Raw genomic sequence first — 22,123 nt, forward strand, 5'->3', positions numbered from 1 at the left:
GATAAGCATAAAGTTAAAACTGAGGGATTCTACAGAGTGTCCTACTTCTAAGTTAGGAGGCCTGGACTCAAGTCCTTGAACTGTGTATTACTCTCCCTGAATAGGTTCATAACAAAATATCTAAAGTTAAAAGTAAGATTGGAAGAAAATGTCCACAAGTTGTAGAAGAGAGAGAGAGAGAGAGAGAGAGAGAGAGAGAGAGAGAGAGAACAAGAGAAAGAGTCAGTCCAGCTTTTGTGCTTGATTGAGGCAATAAATCTCTGTTTGGATGTGAATTCTTTGAGTGTCAACAGTGAACTGTTAACCCTTTGTGGTCTAGTTCATGTGTTTTTATTTGATCGCTGCCAAAATACAGTCTTGCATCAGTTATGTGTTTTTCGTCCCTGCTGTTCAAGATCTGGCAAGGCTTTGAATTTTGTTTATATTTTGGGAGTGTTCAGTGGTGTGACAGGGTAGTGTGAACATGCACGGCTGAGTTAATGTCCCTTTTAAGGAATGATCAGTAATTTGTAAAGAACCTGCTATGAAATTTTTTTTGGAATGAATTTCTTAAGGGCTTGGTGAAATTTACCTCTTGCAATTGGTTGTACTCATACAAAGCCAATGCTGAAAGGAAATTAATTTCATGAGCATAACTTACTTCCTCTTTCATTAAAATACTGTACAGCCCGTGTTGTATTTAGTTCAAGGAGACAGTTCTAGTTAAACAGTAAATTTCAAAATCTTTATGACTGAATTACTGAGTTTGCAATTTCATTCTCTGCTCAGACTGTACTCCCAAATATCATTCTAATATATGAGTGAATCTTTAATTCTGGATAATACGATTTGCTCTTAAATGTTTGTTAGTAAGAACTGGTATTCTACAAGTGGGGAAAATTAGAATTTTGGCAAGGTAATTCTTTTTGAACAGATTTTTCTGACAGCAAAGATCAAAACACACCAGACAGAAATCTGTGAACAGTGATAATGGGAACTGCAGATGCTGGAGAATCCGAGATAACAAAGTGTGGAGCTGGATGAACACAGCAGGCCAAGCAGCATCTCAGGAGCACAAAAGCTGACGTTTCGGGCCTAGACTCTTCATCAGAGAGCTCTCTGTTGAAGGGTCTAAGCCCGAAACGTCAGCTTTTGTGCTCCTGAGATGCTGCTTGGCCTGCTGTGTTCATCCAGCTCCACACTTTGTTATCTGGGAATCTGTGAACAGGCAGCAGCTGGGACTGTTATCTTGCAAGACAAGGCAGGTAACCTTGAGAATGTAGTGGATAGCACTTCCCTAAAAATGTTCCATACCTGTGTAGTGAAACAAAGTCATTTGTAAAGTCAACCATGAGTTGAAAAGACTGGACAAAAGGAATAAGATCCTTAGACACAGGTAGAGAAAAGATCATTAAGTCTCTTTTCTCCCAGTAAAGCTAAAGAGGCTCTCTGTAAAAATTTGATGATATTGACAGAATTCCCACTGCAGTTACAAGTGCAGCATTTCTTCTTTGTCTATTCTTATGACTTTGATGGAGTTGAGGAATTCTTGGGCGGAGTGGATTCAGGTTTTCAAGGATAATGGATATCCAAAAAACTGGGTCAGAAGATGCCTACATGAACAACATCAGGAAGATACTACATGCCCCGACACACTCATCACACTAGCCTACATCAGGAACATGTTGGAACTCACCACAAAACTCCTACAACTGCTGGGCATCAGAGTGGCACACAAACCCATATCAACCCTACGACAACTGCTCACCCAAATTAATGACCCACTCCCCGCCATGGACAGGACCAATGTCATTTACAAGATCCCCTGCAGAGACTGAGAGAAACACTACATTGGACAAACAGGAAGGAAATTAACAAGAGCACATGAACACCAACTGGCTACAAAAAGACATGACCAATACTCACTCATCTCAATTCACATGGACAAGGAGAACCACTATTGCGACTGGGACAACACCAAAATCCTGGGATAAGCTAAGCAGAGACAGGTACGAGAACTCTAGAAGCCTGGCACTCCACAAAGCATGCTATTAATAAACATATTGAACTCGACCCCATACACATTGAACAACGAAGGAAAACCGGAAGGGAGGCAATCCATCTCAACGGACTCCAGAGTCTAAAAACCAAGTGGGAAAACACACAGATGCTTCATCAGAGGCTCCACTGAGGATGTTATCTAGCTTGGCAACGAAACATCTGTGCAACAAGGAACCAGCTCGGCGAGCCAACCAACCTTAACACCCACAACCCGAGCTACAAATCTACTCCAAAACCTTAAATAGTCTTCAAAGACAGAACTAGGAAAGCTTTTCTTTAAGACAATAGAAATTTAAAATGCCAGCCTGAAATTAAAACAACTTTTTGACTTATTTTTAAATTGAATACGTGGAAGTATGACATGATGTCACCTGGTGACTTGGGTCCTGTTTTTCTGAGACCAGTAGAGTTAACTCTTTCCACTGACAATTTCAAATCTTCTCACACAACTGAGATGAAATGCAAAATTGTGGACAGGACAAAATTCTAGATTTCTAAATATCACAGATATGTTTGAATATTAATTATTCATTGGGCTTTTTCCAGACGAACTGTGGAATGTTTTCGTTTTTGGAACAGGCTTCAAGAACACAGTGAAAGATAGCCTTTGCGAAGTCTTGCGAAAACTGTTTTTGAAAACAGGAGAACCCGGAACTGACTATACTAATTTGAGGCTTTAATATAACAGCATTGTGTAAAAACCATCAAGCCCGGATGTAATTGTTTCTGAAATTTGAATAAGTTGCTATTCAAGCACGTGATGGGAAATTCAATTGATTTTTAAATGGCAAATAAATTTAAACCTTCGCATTTTAATTTAAAGCAACAGCCAATAGAAACAAAAAGGTCTGGGTGGTTTTAGTGTGCATCTGAATAAAACCGAATACATTGTTTGGGAAGAAATTAACTGATCACTCATGAAGTTTGTCAGCCCAACATCACTGCTGAGGCAGTGTATAAATTAAACCCGAATCTGCTGTTGTCAATTTTGAAATTGGAATAAGTTTGAAACTGTAATAATTTTGAAAGAAGAAAAGATGGCGTAAAGGTTGGTGAGTCACATTTTAGAACGATGTATGTACATTTTGTAACAAAGACGAAACAAGTGATATTAGGTAATGCCTGAAACCACAAGCAATAATGTTCATTTGTCACTTTTAAGGCTATTGTAAAAACATGCTTTTTTGTTAATTCTGGATAGTAAAGTTTACAACAGAATTCTTGAATCAGTTATAATGATAGTTGATGGGGGCCACAGTCAGAATAAAAAGAATAGTGACAAGGAAAAAGCGACAACATCAAATGGAACACCTTCAGTGTAGCTAAACGGAATAAATCCAATGAAATCAAATTGTAGATAGAATTAAACAATAAAGTTTTTTTGAAATGTGTGTGCCCTTGCCAGTGAGTTTTTTCAAAAGGGAATTGAATTTGATGATTTGGTCACCAACCAGACCACAGGCACTCTCCACTGACATTTGATTTTCTGAAAGATTGCCTGCAAGTCAAAACTACATGGCAGGATCTTGGGATGCCCATGTAACTGTGCAAAAGAGACTGTTACATCTGAAGTAACAAACATGAGTGAATACGTGGCAAAAGTGCAGTGAATAACGGGTCTCAGACATGTACACCTTCTTAATAAAATGGTTATTGTAGCCTGGAAGAACAGTTTAAATGATAAGGCACTGACATAATCCATAGAGAAAGTGACTTTAAAACGATGGAAGCAGTATTAGTCAAAAGTAGATAAAATTAAAACAAAAGGGTGATTGGCTAATACGTCAAAATGTTGTACAGATGAAGGAACATGGACTCTGGGTGGGAAGTTGAAATTGTGGTGCGCTAAGTGGAAGGTCCATCAGATGACACAGCTTTATCCCACGTTCAGCGATTGTATGGTACATATACCGCAGTGATCAAACCAGGAGGTGAAACTATAAGGTGCTTGCACAGGCACTGTATGTGACAGGAGGCTGAGCTAAGACTTGAAGTGGAAGAGTGCAGTAAGGGAACCCTGGGTAAAAAAAGGGAAGTGAAAGCTGAAGGTAACTTTCAGAGCAAGGGCCTGACTTCTAACAAGTGCTGCAGACACATTCCAAGGTCCAGAACTACGTGCTCGGGGATGCACTGAAGTCTGGGGCTGTGGCCACCAAGGTGTAGTGGGGAAAGACCACCATCTGAGGTTTTTCTGTCAAAGTTAAATGGGCATCCACATTCTGTTATCAAATATATGTAAGTCTGATTTAGTACAATAAAGAAATGACTTGGATTTGTTTGCCAGATGGAGTCACACTTCAAAGTTTATTTGTTTCTTCATATGCCACTGTCCAGAACCAAACTGCTTTAGTGACTTTGTATGTATATAGAGGTATTTAATCATTTTTGTGGAAATGTGAGCATTACTGACTGGCCAGCATTTATTGCTCATCCCTAGTTTCCCTTGAGAAGGTGGTGGTAAGCTGCCTTCTTAAACCGCTGGTCAAGAAGGTAGCTCACCATCACCTCAAGGGCAACTAAGGTCGGGCAATAAGTGTTGGCCAATAATGCCCAAGTCCCACAAAAATGAATCATAAAAAAAATTTCAGTATGGACACAAGATACTGAACTATAGCAACACAGTCACTACTAGGTTGAGCACTTCATTACTGGCAAGGGTAACATATCATATTGACAGCTGGAACCATACATTAGAACTTGTTAACTTTTTCAATTTCATTCTTATATTTCGGAGAGGAACTGCTCAGATATATTCTTCCTGCTGAAATAACACCTTCCTACCAACGATGGCAGGATGTACACCTGAATCAATACACGTGCAACTTCAACAATAAAAGTGAACAGAAAATTTTATGATGGAAATATGAAACAGAAAGCCTAATTTTAAAACGAAGACTAGCAACTACGTACAAGATGCACTGTCTCTTCTGTGCAACTTCGATTCACCAAATTCCAAGTATAAAAGTGACCGTTTGTGCTAAATCTTCATTCATAGGACCTGGGAGTTGTTGGTAAGGTCAATGTTATTACCCAGCCCCCAATTCAACTCTAGGTAGCGGCATGGACTGCTTTCTTGAAATGCCACAGATTTTATGGCACGTGTACTTACAATGCATTGTGAAAGGAAGGAGCTCCATGATTTTGATCCAGTGACCAGCAAAGCAATGGCAAAGTAACTTGAAGTTAGGATAGTCAGAAATTGGAAAGAAACTTGTTTCCATGCACTTTCCCTTACTGTTCCGAGTTGTAGAGCTTTTATAGGTTGGGATGGTGCTGTTGAAGGAACCTTGCTGAGTCGCTACAGTGCATCTTACAGATTGACGTGCAGGAACAGAATGCTTAAGGTGGGCACTGATCAAGAAGGCTGTTCTGTCATAAAAGATGTGAAGCTTCTTTGGTGCTGTTTGAGCCATATTCATCCAAGCAGCAGGAGAATATTCCATCATGTTCCAAATCAACGTCTTGTTGGAACATTTAAGAAGTGAAGAGAGGAGCTGCTCACTGCAAAACTCCCAGACTCTGACCTACTCTTGTAACCAAACGTTTATATGAATGCTCCAGTTCAATTTCTGGTCAAAGATAATCCCTAGGATGCTCACTGCGGGGTACTGAACAATGGCATTGATCATCAAGGGGAGGTGGTCAGATTCTCCCATGGTGGGGACGGTCATTGCCTAAATTGTGAGGTACGAAAGATACTTGCCACTTATCAGCCCAAGCCTGGAGGTCGTTCAGGTCTTGCTGCATGTTATTATCTGAAGAACTGCCAATAGGGAATGAGCAATCTTCGGTGAACATCCCCATATCTGACCTCATGCTGACATCAGGCCCAATGCACTACCCTGAGGAACTCCTGTAGCAATCAAAAAGAGATTGACTAACCAAAATATAATAATCCAACGACCTGGGGCTGGGCTGGTAGGAGCCGGGATTCCTACCTCTGATTTCTAACAGGCCGTGCTGTCAGTGACCATTCCCTATGGAAGGGACTGACATGAAAACAAGTTTCTTTGACGAAGAGGCCTGACACAGACGTTTGTTCCTGTATAATTCCCTCTCTCAAAAAAAAGTAACTGAAACAGAGTTTGAATGTAACACCATCTGCTGGGAAACAAATAGAGTGCAACACAGCCCCAGAGATTTTACCAGCCATTTACAGATGAAGAACCTTTAGGTACCTCATCCAATTCTAGTCTATCGTTCTGAAATCTATCCGATTAAGGATTTTGATAACCAAGCAAAGCTTAAACAATGCATTTGTGATTCACGTTACAATTACAATGTCCAGCATTGAGAACTCAATCTGTAAGCTCTTCTGACAAGGTTGGAGGCTGGGTTGAAATTCATTCTGGGCTGAGAGCTTGAAAGTGCTTCTGTCTGCTGACTGGCCGGATCTGGCATGAAATGAGCTCATCCAGTCTCAGCACTGACTGCCTAGAGAATCAGCTCCAAGTGTCCTCAACTCCAATTCTGATGAAGAGTCACTGATCTGAAGGGAAAACTTTATTTCTCTCTTTCAAGTGTGGTCTGTTTTCACGTGAATGCTTTATTTAATGTCAGTGTTGGAGGGGTGCACAGCTGGTGCCTGGCGTGGCCAACTTTCACATGGGATGTTAAACTTAGGGCCCCATCTTTACTCTCCGATGGATAGATAATGCCTCCAACTAAAGTCATTACATCCTATCAACTAATCACTATGTTCATTGCTCTTTGTTGAACTTTGCTATATGCTTACCTATGAAGTAGGTTGGAGTGTACTTCTAAAATAAACAAGTAGATGTCATGTTTTTGCAATCTCCGTACTGATATGTAAAAGCGAGTTTGGTCTTGCTAGAGACCCGAGATTTGCTGTCAAGGCCCAGTGATCTTTGCTGTGCCTGGCTTGAAAGCAGTTTCCAGACTCTGGTTAGGTGTTCCGTTTCCAGAAGAAATATAACTCACTTTAATACATACAATAAAGCAATTAATTAGTGAATTAGCTCACCAGCAGGATGCTTTGTCTCTGCATGACTTGAAGCCAAGAAAAACATTACATTATCTAACATAGCCAAATAGAACCTCGTATTCAAGGGGATCAACAATAACTTGCATTTATTCAGCACCTTCAACATAATAGCACACCCTGAAGTGCTTCACAGGAGTGTTCTCAAACAGACTTTGACATTTCTGAGACATTGATGAATCCGTTATACCAGTTCACTTGGGAACAAAACACAACACAGAAAGAAGACAAATCTGAAAAGTTTAATGCCAACGATTTAACGTAAGAAACAGAGGAAACCTCAAGTCCAGGCTGATATGAGCATTATCAGGCCAGTCCCAACGGAGAACTCCAATATCAGAGGTCAGTTTCAAGGAAACAGCCCACCATTAGAGGGTCAATCCCAAGGGAGCCACCTACAGCTGACATTGTTTTTCAGTCAAAATGGCACTATTCAAACAGCAGTGTATGTGAAAGAAACCACATAAATACCAGCTCTTTCTTCTTTATATGTTAGTAGTTGAGACAGCAGTATCCAGTATAGTCCACAACAAACAGGGCACTGCAAATGCTGGTTTGAGAATGACCTCTTCTCATCCGGAAATCTGGGGTCACTTTGGCAAGACCAAACTTGCTTTTACATATCAGTGTGGAGGTTGCAAAAACATGACATCTACTCATTTATTTTCGAAGTACACTCCAACCTACTTCATAGGCAAGCATATAGCAAAATTCAACAAAAGAGCAACAAACATAGTGGTTAGTTGATAGGATGTAATGACTTCAGTTGGAGGCATTATCTATTCATCGGAGAGTAAAGATGGGGCCTTTAGTTTAACATTTCATGTGAAAGATGGCCACCCCTGGCACCAGCTGTGCGCCCCTCCAACACTGGCATTAAATAAAGCATTCACGTGAAAACAGACCAAACTTGACGTAAGTTTTGCTTCACTTCTCCTGTTCACTCACCAAATACGTGATGCTCTTCAGATTGATGAAACTGTTCATTTGAAGATCATTCAGCCGTCCGGGAGTTGCAATAACTATATCCACTCCTTTCATTATAACACTGATCTGATCTTTACGGTTTCCGCCTCCATAAATACAAATGCTGCAGATGTAAACATCTGACAATTAAATACAAATCAACACAGAACTCAAGAGTATTGAAATCTATTCAACATAAAAGGGTGCAGAAAATACAAAAAAATTCCTTGTTCAAGTTAACAAACCCGGAGCCCGAGTTCCCATTGGAACTGCCCTGATCTCGCACTATAACTTTAATGACATGTAAAATGCATCGCTGGAGAGGAGCATGTGTGCTACTGTGACAGTCTTCAAAGTGAAACATAAACTAATATTCGGATCCTATTTGAGATATAACAGAAGCTTCACCAGAAAAGCCCTGCCCAGATCAATGCCAACTGCTTCCTGCAAAGCTGTTGAGGCACAGTCTGAAAAATGGATCACTACTCACCCTCAACAGGGTGGTGGAAGATTCCTAAAATTGGCCAGAAACTGAAAGAAACACAGCAGGTCAGGTAGCATCAGAGGAGCAGGGAAGATGACACCACCCTCTGGCCTCATCCCATGTCCAACTCTTCCTCTCACCTTTCTCTCCTTGACCTGAGACAACATGTCCACCTTCTGTGCCACCTATCCATCCCACTTCCCACTGACCAACCCCCACTACCCTGACCTAGGGTAGGTGATGGCCTAGTGGTATTATTGCTAGACTATTAATCCAGAAATCCAGCTGATGTTCCTGGGACCCAAGTTCAAATCCCACTACAACAGATGGTGGAATTTGAATTCAATAATTAAAAACAAAAGTCAGGAATTAAGAATCTACTGATCACCGTGAAATCACTGCCAAGAGTCAGAAAAACCCATCTGGTTCACAAATGTCCTTCAGGGAAGGAAATCTGCCACCCTCACCTGGTCTGGCCTACATATGACTCCAGACCCAAAGCAATGTGGTTGACTATCAACTGCCCTCTGAAATGGCCTGGCAAGCCACTAGTTGTACCAATCACAACAAAGTCTCAAAGAAATGAAACTGGATGGATCACCTGGCATCGACTGAGGCACTGGAAAAGACAATGGCAGAGGCAGCCCTGTCGACCCTGCAAAGTCGTTCTCACTAACATCTGGAGGTTAGTGCCAAAATTGGGAGAGCTGTCTCACACACTGGTCAAACAAACACTGACATAGTCTGTGAAGTATGATTCTGTGATTGTGAACACGTTGCTGACTCTACCATCACCATCCCTGGATATGTCCTGTCTCACCAGCAGAACAGAAGCAGTGGTATACAGTCAGGAGGGTGTTGCCCTGTGAGTCCTCAACATTGACTCTAAACCCCACGAAGCCTCAGGTTAAACATGGGCAAGGAATCCGCCTGCTTCATACTGTCCTCCCTCAGCTGCTGGACCAGTAGTCCTCCGTGTTGAACACCACTGAAGAGGTAGCACAGAGGACGGCAAAATGTACTCTGGGTGGGGGATTTCAACGTCCACCAAGAGAGGCTCGGCAACAGTACTACTGATCGAGCTGGTCGGGTCCTAAAGGACATAGCTGCTAGACTGGGTCTGCAGCAGGTGCTGAGGGAACGAACAAGAGGCAAAAACATACTTGATTTCATTCTTACCAATCTGCCTGCTGCAGTTGCACGTGTCCATGACAGTATCAGTAAGAGTGAGATAGCCAGAGACTATTTCCCACGGCAGAAATGGCTAGCACGAGGGGTCATAGTTTTAAGCTGGTTGGTGGAAAGTATAGAGGGGATGTCAGAGGCAGGTTCTTTACGCAGAGAGTTGTGAGAGCATGGAATGCGTTGCCAGCAGCAGTTGTGGAAGCAAGGTCATTGGGGTCATTTAAGAGACTGCTGGACATGTATATGGTCACAGAAATTTGAGGGTGCATACATGAGGATCAATGGTCGGCACAACATTGTGGGCTGAAGGGCCTGTTCTGTGCTGTACTGTTCTATGTTCTATGTTCTAGTGACCATTGCACAGTCCTTATGAAGACAAAGTTACACCTTCAAATTGCGAATAACCTCCATCGCGTTGTGTGGCACTATCACAGTGCTAAATGGGGCAGACTTTGAACAGATCCAGCAACTCAAGACTGGGCATCCATGACGTACTGTTGGTCATCCACAGCAGCAGAATTGTACTCCAAAACAATCTGTAACCTCATGGACCGGCATATCCCCTACTCAACCATTACCATCAAGCCAGGGGATCAACCCTGGTTCAATGAAGAGCGCAGGAGGGCACACTAGGAGTCGCACTAGGTATACAAAAAGTTGGACAAATCTAACCTGACTAATTACTGCCCCATCAGTCTACTCTCGATCATTGGTAAAGTGATGGAGCGTGTCATCAACAGTGCTATCAACAGCACCTGCTCAGTGACATCCAGTTTGGGTTCTGCCAGGACCATTCAACTCCAGACCTCACTACTGACTTGGTTCAAACAAGAACAAAAGAGCTGAATTCCAGAGGTTAGGTGAGAGTGACAGCCCTTGATATCAAGGCTGCGTTCAACCGAGTTTGGCATCAAGGAGCCCTGGCATTACTAAATCACCAATGGAGGGAGTCATACCTGACACATGGGAAGATGGTCATAGTTGTGGGAGGTCAGTCATCCGAGCTCCAGGCCATCTCTGCAGGAGTTCCTCAGGATAGTGACCTAGGCCCAGCCATCACCTGCTGCTTCATCAATGATCTTCCCTCTATCATAAGGTCAGAAGTGGGGATGTTCACCAATGATTGCACAATGTTCAGCACCATTCGTGACTCCTCAGATACTGAAGCTGTCCATGTTCACATGCAACAAGATCTGGACAATATCCAGGTTTGGGCTGTCAAGTGGCAAGTGACATTTGTGCCACACAAATTCCAGGCTGTGACCATCAGCAATAAGAGACAGACAATCTAACCATCACCCCTTGACATTCAATGGAATCACCATTACTGAATCCCCCACTATCAACATCCTGGGTGTTATTACTGACCAGAAACTCAACTGGACTCACCACATTAGCACAATGGCTACAAGAGCAGGCCAGAAGCTAGGAATACTGCAGTGAGTAACTCACCTCCTGACTCCTCCAAGCCTGACTACTAACTAGAAGGCACAAGTCAGGAGTGTGATGGAATACTCCCCACTTGCCTGGATGAGTGCAGACCCAACACACAAGAAGCTTGACACCATCCAGGACAAAGCAGCCTGCTTGATTGGCATTACATCCACAAACAAACATTCACTCCCTCCACCACCAATGGTCAGTAGCAGCAGTGCGTACCATCTACAAGGTGCACTGCAGAAATTCACCAAAGATCCTCAGGCAGCACTATCCAAACCCATGACCACTTCCACCTAGAAGGACAAGGGCAGCAGTTACATGGGAACACCACCACCTCCAAGTTCCCCTCCAAGTCACTCACCCTCCTGACTTGGAAATAGATCACCGTTCCTTCATTGGCGCTGGGTCAAAATCCTGGAATTCTCTCCCTCCTAGCATTGTGGGTCAACCCACAGCAGGAAGACTGCAGCGGTTCAAGAAGGCAGCTCACCACCACCTTCCGAAGTGCAACTAGGAACGGGACAAGGAATGCTGGCTAGCCAGTGTCACCCATATCTAATAAATGATTTAAAAAACCTCCATCCTATCACCATCCCACCTACATTTCCCCAGCCCCACCCCACCACCTCCTCCCTAGTCCCAATGAAGGGTCCTGGCCAAAATGTCGACTCTCCTGCTCCGCTGATACTGCCTGGCCTGCTGTGTTCCTCCAGCTCCACACTGTGTTATCGCTGACTCCAGCGCCTGCAGTTCTAGCTATTTCCCAGAAACTGAAAGTACGGATATCTGAAGCAAAAGTGAAATACTTCAAAATGTTGGAAAACCAGCAGTGCAAGAAAGAATACTGGAAAATACTCAGCATTTCTGACAGCATCTTTGAAGGCAGAAAGAAATTTTGAGGAAAGACCAGCAACCTAAAATATTAACCCTGTTTCTTTATATTGATGATGCCTGCCCTTCAGTTTTTGTAGTATTTTCTGATTTTTATGGCATTTTAATCTGGCCAACCTTGCACTGGAATTGGAGAATTGGTCATGAAACATAACCTGCATCTTCTCGTAATTATTCACTTTAATGCCATTGGTATCCGAAACACCCACCTGCAGTGACACTGCTATTCAAGGCTGCTGAACACTTCCAGCAATACAGATGTCAGCAGCACTTGTCTATAATGTGGGGCTGAATACTAGGCACAGCAAAACTTAACTCAAGAAAGCTGCAATTGGGACCAGAATCAGAGGCCCCAAGAAACATTTCTTGCCATGCTTTGTTACAACATTTTGCATTTTCCAGCACCTAAGAAATGAAACTGATGTTATGGTCAAGAGACATTAATGGTCGTGGTTCAGCATAGGTGGTTTTACACTGCTATGGCTGTTTCTCCCACTTTCAGTCTGAAAAACATTAAGGTGCATTTGTAAACAAACTATACCATCTTGAAATTCACCTCGCGGGGATGTTAATACTACTGATTTGATATTATTGAAGAGTCTGAGAATTTAAGATTTGAACACGTGAAAATTCAGCAGACAAAATCCACTAAAATATCCTGCTGCCTCCAATTGCTAGAGCATGAGGGGAGGGCCACTGATAAAGACACAATGGGAACATATGGAAGAAATTTTCTCCAATTGCTAAAGTATTGCATAGCAATCATCAGTACCTCTTAATTCCTTTGTAAGTGTACTTGTTGCACTCTTCCTGTATCTGAAGAGCAAGCTCTCTAGTCGGAGTGAGGACCAACATCCCAGGGCCGTTACCTTTCTCCCGCTGCCTAAATACAAACAGATCTGTTACAGAGTGCAGGCATGGTATAAACCAATGGGAAACAGGATGGTCCTGAACAGCTGAATGACGCTTGACAAGTTTCAAGGCATGCACTTGTTGATGCAAAGTCTTGCCCTCATGTAGTCATATCAACATGATTAAAGTTTCAGTGTGATCAAAATTTCAATATCTCAATTTGACACCAAATAAATGGCATAATTCTAGAACATTCCTAATTTACCAGAAAAACCAAGAATAAATAAAGGACTACTTCTCCAACAGAACTAGCTGTTGCAATTGTCTACAGTCAGTAACCATCAAATCCAGTCACAGCATAACAATTGAAGATGGAGCTATACGATAATTATTGTGGAGGAAGCTCCCTAATTAATGATTAGCTAGAGAAACTTACAGCACTGAATAAGGCCAATCAGCACATCATGCCTGCTGCCTTCAAGTCATCACAATTACACTAAGCATTTTGTCCATAATCTGGTAAATTTCTCGTGGCTAAATACCTGGCAAATGCACTCTAACCGACATTCCATCACTTGTTTAGGTAGGGCGTCCCAGATCCTAAAAATTGCATGAAAATTCTCATGTTCCTACCTTTTCTAATCATTTTTATTTTATGACCACTGAATATTGACTCACTGTCAAAAAGAACACGTTTCCCCGGTTTGTTTGAACAAACCTTTAACTACCTTGAACATCTCAAATAGGCCACCTCGTTACCTCCCTCCACATCTTTCTAAAAACTGTACATCTTCTTTGAAGCTTCAGAATTGTCTACAATGAGTTGTCTGGGGCCTAATCAATGATTTATAAAGTTCCAGCATGATCTCTATGCTTTTATATCCTATTCCTCTGAATATAAACTCAAGTAACCCAAATTATTTACAAGAGCCATATCAACTTGTCTGATGTTTAAGGAAATGCATATATACGTATCAAGTCTCTTTACTCATCCACAGTCCAGAATAGTGCTATTCATAGTATTCTGTCTTTACATATTAAGCCTCCCAACCCTTCACACTTTCTTGCATTAAACTCTGATCTGTCACGTTTTTGCACATTCCATCATTCAGTCTGTCATGCTGAAATCTATAATTATCCTTGTTAGTGCAGTAATCTCACTGAGTAAGGATCAGAGTGATGTAATCACATCAATTAACAATCTCTGCAGTATTCTCATGAGGAACTATACAACGCACAATTGGCAGCTTTAAATACGAAAGTGTCTAAATTTTGTTCTGTTTATACTGCATGAGTTCACTTGAACATTTACTAAAAAAAATCCCAGATTTTATAATTGATTACAATGCTTTTTTCTCCCGCAAATGTTTTTTGCTGCATCAATTGTACTTGTTCCACATCACATGCTAGACACTGGTTTCACTTCCTGTTACAAAACTGAGAATCTAAACTTGTTGAGGCTCTAATGATTCATTTGAAAAACAATACTAGACTCAAACTGCAACACAGAAGAAAGCTATTACTGAATAATGTCTCAGGTTGTCCCAGGACACAGGGAATGGCGGTCTTGAATTCAAATAGGAGAACAGAAAATTAATACATTTTAAGCAGTGTAGGATACAGATTTCATTTGTCACGTTGACAATAGTCTTCTCAGCAGGGTTATTTGTTCAAGTCACATGCTTGTGGTGTGCTAAAGCCAAGCAATTAATGCAAAGAAGTACACTCAGCAAAGCCACTAACCCTGCAGTTTACGTAAAACCCAGGGTTAATCTGGCAGCCTGTCTGAAAACTGACAAAGCACACAAGTGTTCATGCCTTCTTAGTCTTCGTGTTGAGTTTTTAAACTTAATTTTACTGTTATTCCAATGATTATAGGTCCCATCAAATTTCACAGCAAAAGAGGCCAATTCAGTCCCTCATACCAGTGCCAGGTCCGTGCAATTATATCAGACACTTATTTCCAGCCCTCTTGGTCTCCATTACCTAGCAACTCTATCCCTTTATCCAAATAATTTGTCTCCTCAGAGCCAGTTACATTTCCGTGAATAATCACCTAGCTCCATTCCTCACTGTCCCTGTAGCTTTGATCTAAATATCCTCACAGCACCATTCCACCCTCTTTCTGAACCTCAGTCCTATTCCTCATCATCACTGTTCCCTTCCTCTGAACAATTTCTCATCATCCAGGTTCCCGCTCTCCAGTTCCATGTCCACTTGGTCCCATTCTCTGTTCCCCCGCCTCTGATCCCTCTCCCCTCAGATCCATCACCCCTTAGTCTCGTGCCCTTGATTTGAAACGCTTCACCACGGGACCAATTCTCCATCAACCATGCCCCTTCATTCGGAATAATCTTACCCTAAGCCCATTTCCATCAGCCCTGTGCTCTCTCGCTGAACAGCTTCTCTTATTGGTCTTGCTCTCCATCGAACCCCGAGCCTCTCACTGCACAACCTCTCCCCTCTGCTGTGTTCTCCATCACCGCTGTGAATCACTTGGTGAATGAGATCTCCCTTCAGTTCTATCCCATCGCTCTTTTTCATACATTAGCACGTGAAATCTGCATTACTCATTGTTTCAAAAGCTCCACACCCAGCTGCATTCAAACCCCTCCAGTTGCTTTTGTTGCTATTTTGTTCATAAGGTGCTGATCTGAAATCAATGTCCTGTTGTTACTGACTCGGAAACTGATACAAGCTACTTTCCAGACATCCCCAACATTCTTTCAAAGGGCCAAACAGAATTTTAAATATTGATTTCTGGTATTCAGAAGAGTTTCCCACACTTGATCTCTCCCAGTAGGTGTACATTACTGAGTTATCTTCCCCCCTCAATAATTTCCTCATTACAATCCACATTTGGTGTTGCCTTAACTATTTCTAATTCCTCCCTTCTTGTCTCACTCTTCCTGACCAAGGCACTGTTTTGCTTTAAAAGCCTGAACTCATGACTGAGGTTTCTTGATATTCTCAGGGACTAGAATGTGCTGTCCAAGTAGTGAAACCAGCACTATTGCCATTGGCTTGTTTGTTTTCACCAGTTTTCAGCAGGCTGGTACAGGCAATCAAGGCAAAAAGCAGCAGGGTTGCCTCACCACAGTGTACACTGCTCCTGTACTCAGCTGATTTGTATCTGATGAATTGTGGCTCTCTCAGGCCTGGCGAGAATTGGAGGAATCACAAGGTTAATAATGGGAGAGGCAAAGGAGAGAATGAAGATGGAGTTTTTAATGTCAGAAAGCTATGCAGAAAATAGTAGCTTACATTGGCTGCAGGTCCAGGTGGATGAAGCCAGGTAAGAGATATGCCAAGGTTTTTCCAGTTCCAGTTTGCGCTATTCCAATCAAGTCAATTCCCAATAAAATTACTGGCCACGCCTGAGACTGAAGCAGAAATACAATCCACACAAAACAATACTAAGTCACACTTGTATTCAGAGAACAATCAGATTACAGGAATATACAGTGTTGTTTCCATACCTGGATAGGAGTTGGTTGCTGAAATCCAACTCTCTTGATATTTGCTATGATCTCTGGATAATGCTGAAAAGCTTCCATAAATGTGCGTACTGGATTAGGAATGTGTCGTTTATTGCCTTCAATCATATCTTCACATATTATATTGTTGTTTAACTTTCTATTAAAACAAACACATCAATTCAGAGGGACTCTGTTATGGTCATCTTGAGATAATACAACTTTAAAATTAACTTCAAAAGAACCTTCTTCAGATTCCCGCGGTCCAAAGGAACAGGAGACCTGCTCCTAAGCTTTCTCTCATATTGTTTTAAGGAGTTGCAGGGGGTGCATTAATGTGTCATAATGATGACATTTTGACTGTTTTAATTGTAAAACTCTGCTTCCTGTCAGTACTGCCTGATCAGTGAAACTAAAGCAGAGGCGACGCTAAAATGGAAATCAAGAACGCTGTGCCTCTATCTTGATAGAACACATTATTCCATCATATCATGAACGTGTCTCCTATAGTACATTTTAAACATGCAACACAAAAGTGAACAAATCGAATTTTAAAAACGCAGCAGCTGAGGACAGATGGTGAGGCAACAAAAACTAGAGGTTTTCCAAGCATTAATTAAAAGACAGACAGATGATGCACCTTAGTCTTTAAGAACATCCTTCACAAAAAAAGGAATGAGTGATACTGAAAGCTGCAGATGGATAAGGTATTCGTACTATAATTATACAGTATTGAAGCTTGTAAAATGTAAAATGATTGTAAAATGGTTATAACCTTGTTGCCACAACACATTGCCTGGCCAGAAGTTAGATATCAGCAATAGACTACAATAATCAACAACATCTCAATAATAAAATGTAAACAAACAAAGCATTAATTGTACAATTGTATGCCAGAAGTACACCTTGTCTGCCAAAAGAGGGAGCTTTAATACTGGCATATCTGGCCAAATTGCAATGTTACAGAACAAGTAACTAGAATTGGAGTGATAATGGGAACTGCAGATGCTGGAGAATCCAAGATAATAAAATGTGAGGCTGGATGAACACAGCAGGCCCAGCAGCATCCCAGGAGCACAAAAGCTGACGTTTTGGGCCTAGACCCTTCATGAGAGAGGGGGATGGGGTGAGGGTTCTGGAATAAATAGGGAGAGAGGGGGAGGCCGACCGAAGGTGGAGAGAAAAAGAAGATAGGTGGAGAGGAGAGTTTAGGTGGGGAGGTAGGGAGGGGATAGGTCAGTCCAGGGAAGACGGACAGGTCAAGGAGGTGGGATGAGGTTAGTAGGTAGGAGATGGAGGTGCGGCTTGGGGTGGGAGGAAGGGATGGGTGAGAGGAAGAACAGGTTAGGAAGGCAAAGACAGGCTGGACTGGTTTTGGGATGCAGTGGGTGGAGGGGAAGAGCTGGGCTGGTTGTGTGGTGCAGTGGGGGGATGGGACGAACTGGGCTGGTTTTAGGATGCGGTGGGGGAAGGGGAGATTTGGAGTTGATATGGTGTGGAGCTGGAGGAACACAGCAGGTCAGGCAGCATCAGAGGAGCAGGAGAGTTGAAGTTTCGGAACTAGACCCTTCATCCGGCCTAGGCCCAAAATGTAAACTCTCCTGCTCCACTGATGCTGCCTGACCTGCTGTGTTCCTCCAGCTCCACACTATCGACTCTGAATCCAGTATCTGCAGTTCTTGCTACCTCTAACCAGAATTGGAGGAATGGCACTAAATTTTGGTATGCCTACACATTGGGTCCTGTTACGTTTCAACGCTCAGCCTCATTGAGGTCACGTAGCCAGCTTCCTAATCTGAACGAGACCTACGAGTGATTACCCACTTCTCGGCCTCAAATGGGCTTCACTGGACAGAAGGGTTGTAACACAGGCAGCTTTCTGGCTCTAGGTCTAACAGTGATTGGCATCCTGGCCAATAGTAGGATCAAAAAAGGGTATGTGTGCAAATGTAAGTGTTCAAAAGCCACTTGTGCAGTTTCTGAGAAACAGTGGGAACATTCTTGCAGCAAGTGAAGGACAGCACTGTGTGATGCAGCTGGTTACAGTCTTAAGTCACTGGCATGTGGTAGCAGCTCATATCAACAACCTGAGAAGACAAAGTGCGATGATAGGAAATGCAGCAGGTAGTACAGGAGTACCAGTGTACCTCCACTTTCCATCAGCAGCCTTGGGTAATAGAATGAATCACATTAAACAGTAGGCTTTCAACAACATCAGAAACGACATAGCAAGAGATTGCATGCTGAAAGATCACAGGAGCGAGAGACTGCTTACAGCTCAGGAGTGGTACTTCCCTGTCCTTCTCAATCCTCACTAAACTGGACCATAGCACATACTATGAAGAATAATTCCATACTAGTCATTCCACACAAACAGCACTTTGTTTTGAAAACTTCCTAAGTGACAATGTTGCATTTTCCATTCCTAAGTAAGCTATATGAATCAAGAGTCATAAGTAACACAGATGGATGGGTTCCGAACTAAAGTTGCACTTGCAAAAATGAAAGATTAATGTGAACAATGGCTGCAGTAAATGGCAGGGACAGCCCATGGGGAGAGCAACTGCTAACATGATTTGACTGCCTCCACTTTTGGAGCCAATCGACACTTTCCATTCACCCCAACAAGGCAAATCAGCGAGGAGATATTTATTAATGGCATCCTTTTGTTAAGCATTAATTCTTAAAGTTTGACTGATGATCAGCCTTGAAATGGGCCCCTGTTAATTAGCATCCTGTTGCTCAGCACTGAAGCAACTAGTAAGTAGTCACCCAGAATCCTTTTCCCAAATTTAATATTCACGCATACAGTACGCATCTTTTCCCAATTCAAACATTAGGTGTCTCCCCATCCAAAATTTATCTGCTAATGCTGTCCCTTCCTTTAGTCTAGATACTTGGAATGCTGTTCATATCATTTACCACACCATTAGGTTTTGTTTGTCAGTCTGATGCAGGAGGAGGCACAGGGCATGTGTGTGGGGCCAGGGTGGAATGCACAAAGAAATGAAATCTTGTTGCCAGCTTCTTCACATTCTCATACCTGTAAACTGTGACATTGTTCCTTCACTGTCACAAGTCAAAACCTGGAACTCTTGCTCTAACAGCATCATTGGTATCCTTATACTAAATGGTTTACAATAGTTAAAGAAGGCTGCTCACCAACACCTTCAAGGGCAATTAAGGATGGGCAATAAATGCTGGCACAGCAAGTCCACATCCCGTGAATGAATAACACAAAACAAAAACAGATGACACTAAGATTGGTGGAGTAGCAGATAATGAAGGGGACTGTCAGAGAATGCAGCAGAATATAGACAAACTGGAGAGTTGGGTGGAGAAATGGAGATGGAGAAGTTCAATCCAGGCAAATGTGAGGTGATGCATTTTGGAAGATCCAATTCAAGAACGAACTATAACGTAAATGGAAAAGCCCTGGGGAAAACTGATACACAGAGAGACCTGGGAGTTCAGGTCCATTGTACCCTGAAGGTGGCAAAGCAGGTCAATAGAGCGGTCAAGAGGGCATACGGCATACTTTCATTCATCAGACAGGGTATTGAGTACAAGAGTTGGCAGTTCATGTTACAATTGTATAGGACTTTGGTTCGACCACATTTGGAATACTGCGTGCAGTTCCGGTCACCACATTACCAAAAAGGATGTGGATGCTTTGGACAGGGTGCACAGGGGGTTCACCAGGATGTTGCCTGGCATGGAGGGCACTAGCTACGAAGGGAGGTTGAGTAGATTAGAATTATTTACATTAGAAAGACAGAGGTTGAGGAGGATAACAAAGTGTGGAACTGGATGATCACAGCAGGCCATGTAGCATCTTAGGAGCACAAAAGCTGACGGTTCGGGCCTAGACCCTTCATCAGAAAAGAGGTTGAGCGGGAACCTGATCGAGGTCTACAAAATCATGAGAATGTATAGACAGGGTGGATAGCAAGAAGCTTTACTTGTCCCCACCCACCCAGAGTGGGGGACTCAATTACTAGGGGTCATGATTTCAAGGTTAGAGGGGAAAAGTTTAAGACAGATGTGTGGAAAGTTCTTTATGCAGAGGGTGGGGTGTGCCTGGAATGCGCTGCCAGCAAAGGTGGTAGAGGCGGGAACAATAACTTCAGTTAAGATGTATCCAGATAGATATGAATGGGCAGGGAGCAGAGGGATACAGATCCTTGGAAAGTAGGCGAACGGTTTAGTTAGAGGATCCGTATCGGCTCTGGTTTGGAGGCCAAAGGGCCTGTTCCTGTGCTGTAATTTTCTTTGTTCTTTGTAAAAACAACCCTGGTTACATCACACACTTCTATAGGGAGCTGAGTGCCATGAGAATGCTTCACATTGCAAGCAGAAGCAAAATACTGCGGATGCTACAAGTCTGAAATAAAACAAATGCTGAAGAAACTCAGCAGGTCTGGCAGCATCTGTGAAGAGAGAAACAGAGTTGACGTTGAGTTCAGTATGACTGAACGTGTATGACTAGTTCTGAAGAAGTCATGCTGGATTTGAAATGTTAACTCGGTTTCTCTATTCACATTATAAACACCTCTACCAACTTGAATCAGTAGGGTGCCATCAAAAGATTATTGCTACACTTCACACAATACATATCTCTGTGCCACACCAACATGGTCTTTGATTTATGTAATCCATAGTGAGGGAGATCCGGATGAGAATTGTTTGCATTTTTCAGCAGGACCTAACCAACATCAGTTGGTCTCATTGATCCGGGATTTTTAGTACATCAGGAAAAAAGCAATGGGCTCGCAAGTTAATAATATTGCTTTCATTAAAACATCAGCATCCAAATCAGCCCACCTTTTGCTGAAATTTCAAACGCAAGATTCAAAAGGTAGATTCATTCTATAGCTACACAATAACCTTGCCAATCACATTTCATCCCAAACTAACCAACCATTAGAATACCAATTCATGTGTTAATACTCACTGGCCACACCCAGAGACTAGTTAAAATAATTCGAAATGTAGATGGTCAGCTCAAAGAATACCACCACTTCAAAAGTTTTCGAGAAGATAAACCTGGCACCACTGTTAGGGAATGAGAATACAACGACCCTGAAGAAATTACACAACTCAGGTGACACGAAGCCAGAGAGATCCGACACACCCTACTTCTACGGACTCCCCAAGGTACACAAACTGGGGAGCCACCTCAAACCCACTGTCTCAATACCAGGCACACCAACATATAGACTTGCCAAAGAACTACAACAGAAACTGAAATACTTAGTGGAGAACACTGCCCACACCATCCACTCATCTCAAGAATTCCTCAATATCAAGGACACCAAGATAGAAGAGGGCGAGATAATGATATCCTGCGACATAGCAACACTATTTACATCGATAAACATCTAACCTGCCAAAGAGACAATTACCACCCTGCTACATGAATCAAGTAGGCAGGCACCCCAGGACACCAACAACCAACAATAAAGGACACCATCATGAAACTATGAGATCTCTGCTTCACAACCCAATTCACCTTCAACGAAAGCATATACAAACAAATCAACAGAGCACCAATGAGATCCCCAATATCAGGACCGAATGCAGAGCAGTAATACTAAGGTTACAATGGCCAGCAGTCGCCACTATACAACCCAAACTTTGCGTCCAGTATGTAGATGACACCTTTGTGATTAACAAACACACAAAACTAGAAGAAACCCACTGACACATGAACACATCCTCACTGGAATAAAATTCATAAAAGAAGAAGAGAACAACAATCAACTACTCTTCCTGGACGTAATGGCA

General features: G+C 42.4%; 1 protein-coding gene across 1 annotated transcript in view; it reads right to left on the minus strand.

The window, feature by feature from the left end:
* Nucleotides 1–22,123, minus strand: part of ddx43 (DEAD (Asp-Glu-Ala-Asp) box polypeptide 43) — a 62,947-nt gene that overhangs the window by 21,955 nt on the left and 18,869 nt on the right. The window contains exons 6-9 of the mRNA XM_048531035.1: nt 16,340–16,496; nt 16,125–16,243; nt 12,781–12,891; nt 7,991–8,132 (exon numbers count right to left, since the gene is read on the minus strand). Coding sequence (XP_048386992.1) covers nt 7,991–8,132; nt 12,781–12,891; nt 16,125–16,243; nt 16,340–16,496 — 529 coding nt within the window. The remainder of the gene's footprint in view (nt 1–7,990; nt 8,133–12,780; nt 12,892–16,124; nt 16,244–16,339; nt 16,497–22,123) is intronic.

This window comes from Stegostoma tigrinum, chromosome 4 (genome assembly GCF_030684315.1).
Source record: "Stegostoma tigrinum isolate sSteTig4 chromosome 4, sSteTig4.hap1, whole genome shotgun sequence".
Lineage (NCBI taxonomy): Eukaryota > Metazoa > Chordata > Chondrichthyes > Orectolobiformes > Stegostomatidae > Stegostoma > Stegostoma tigrinum.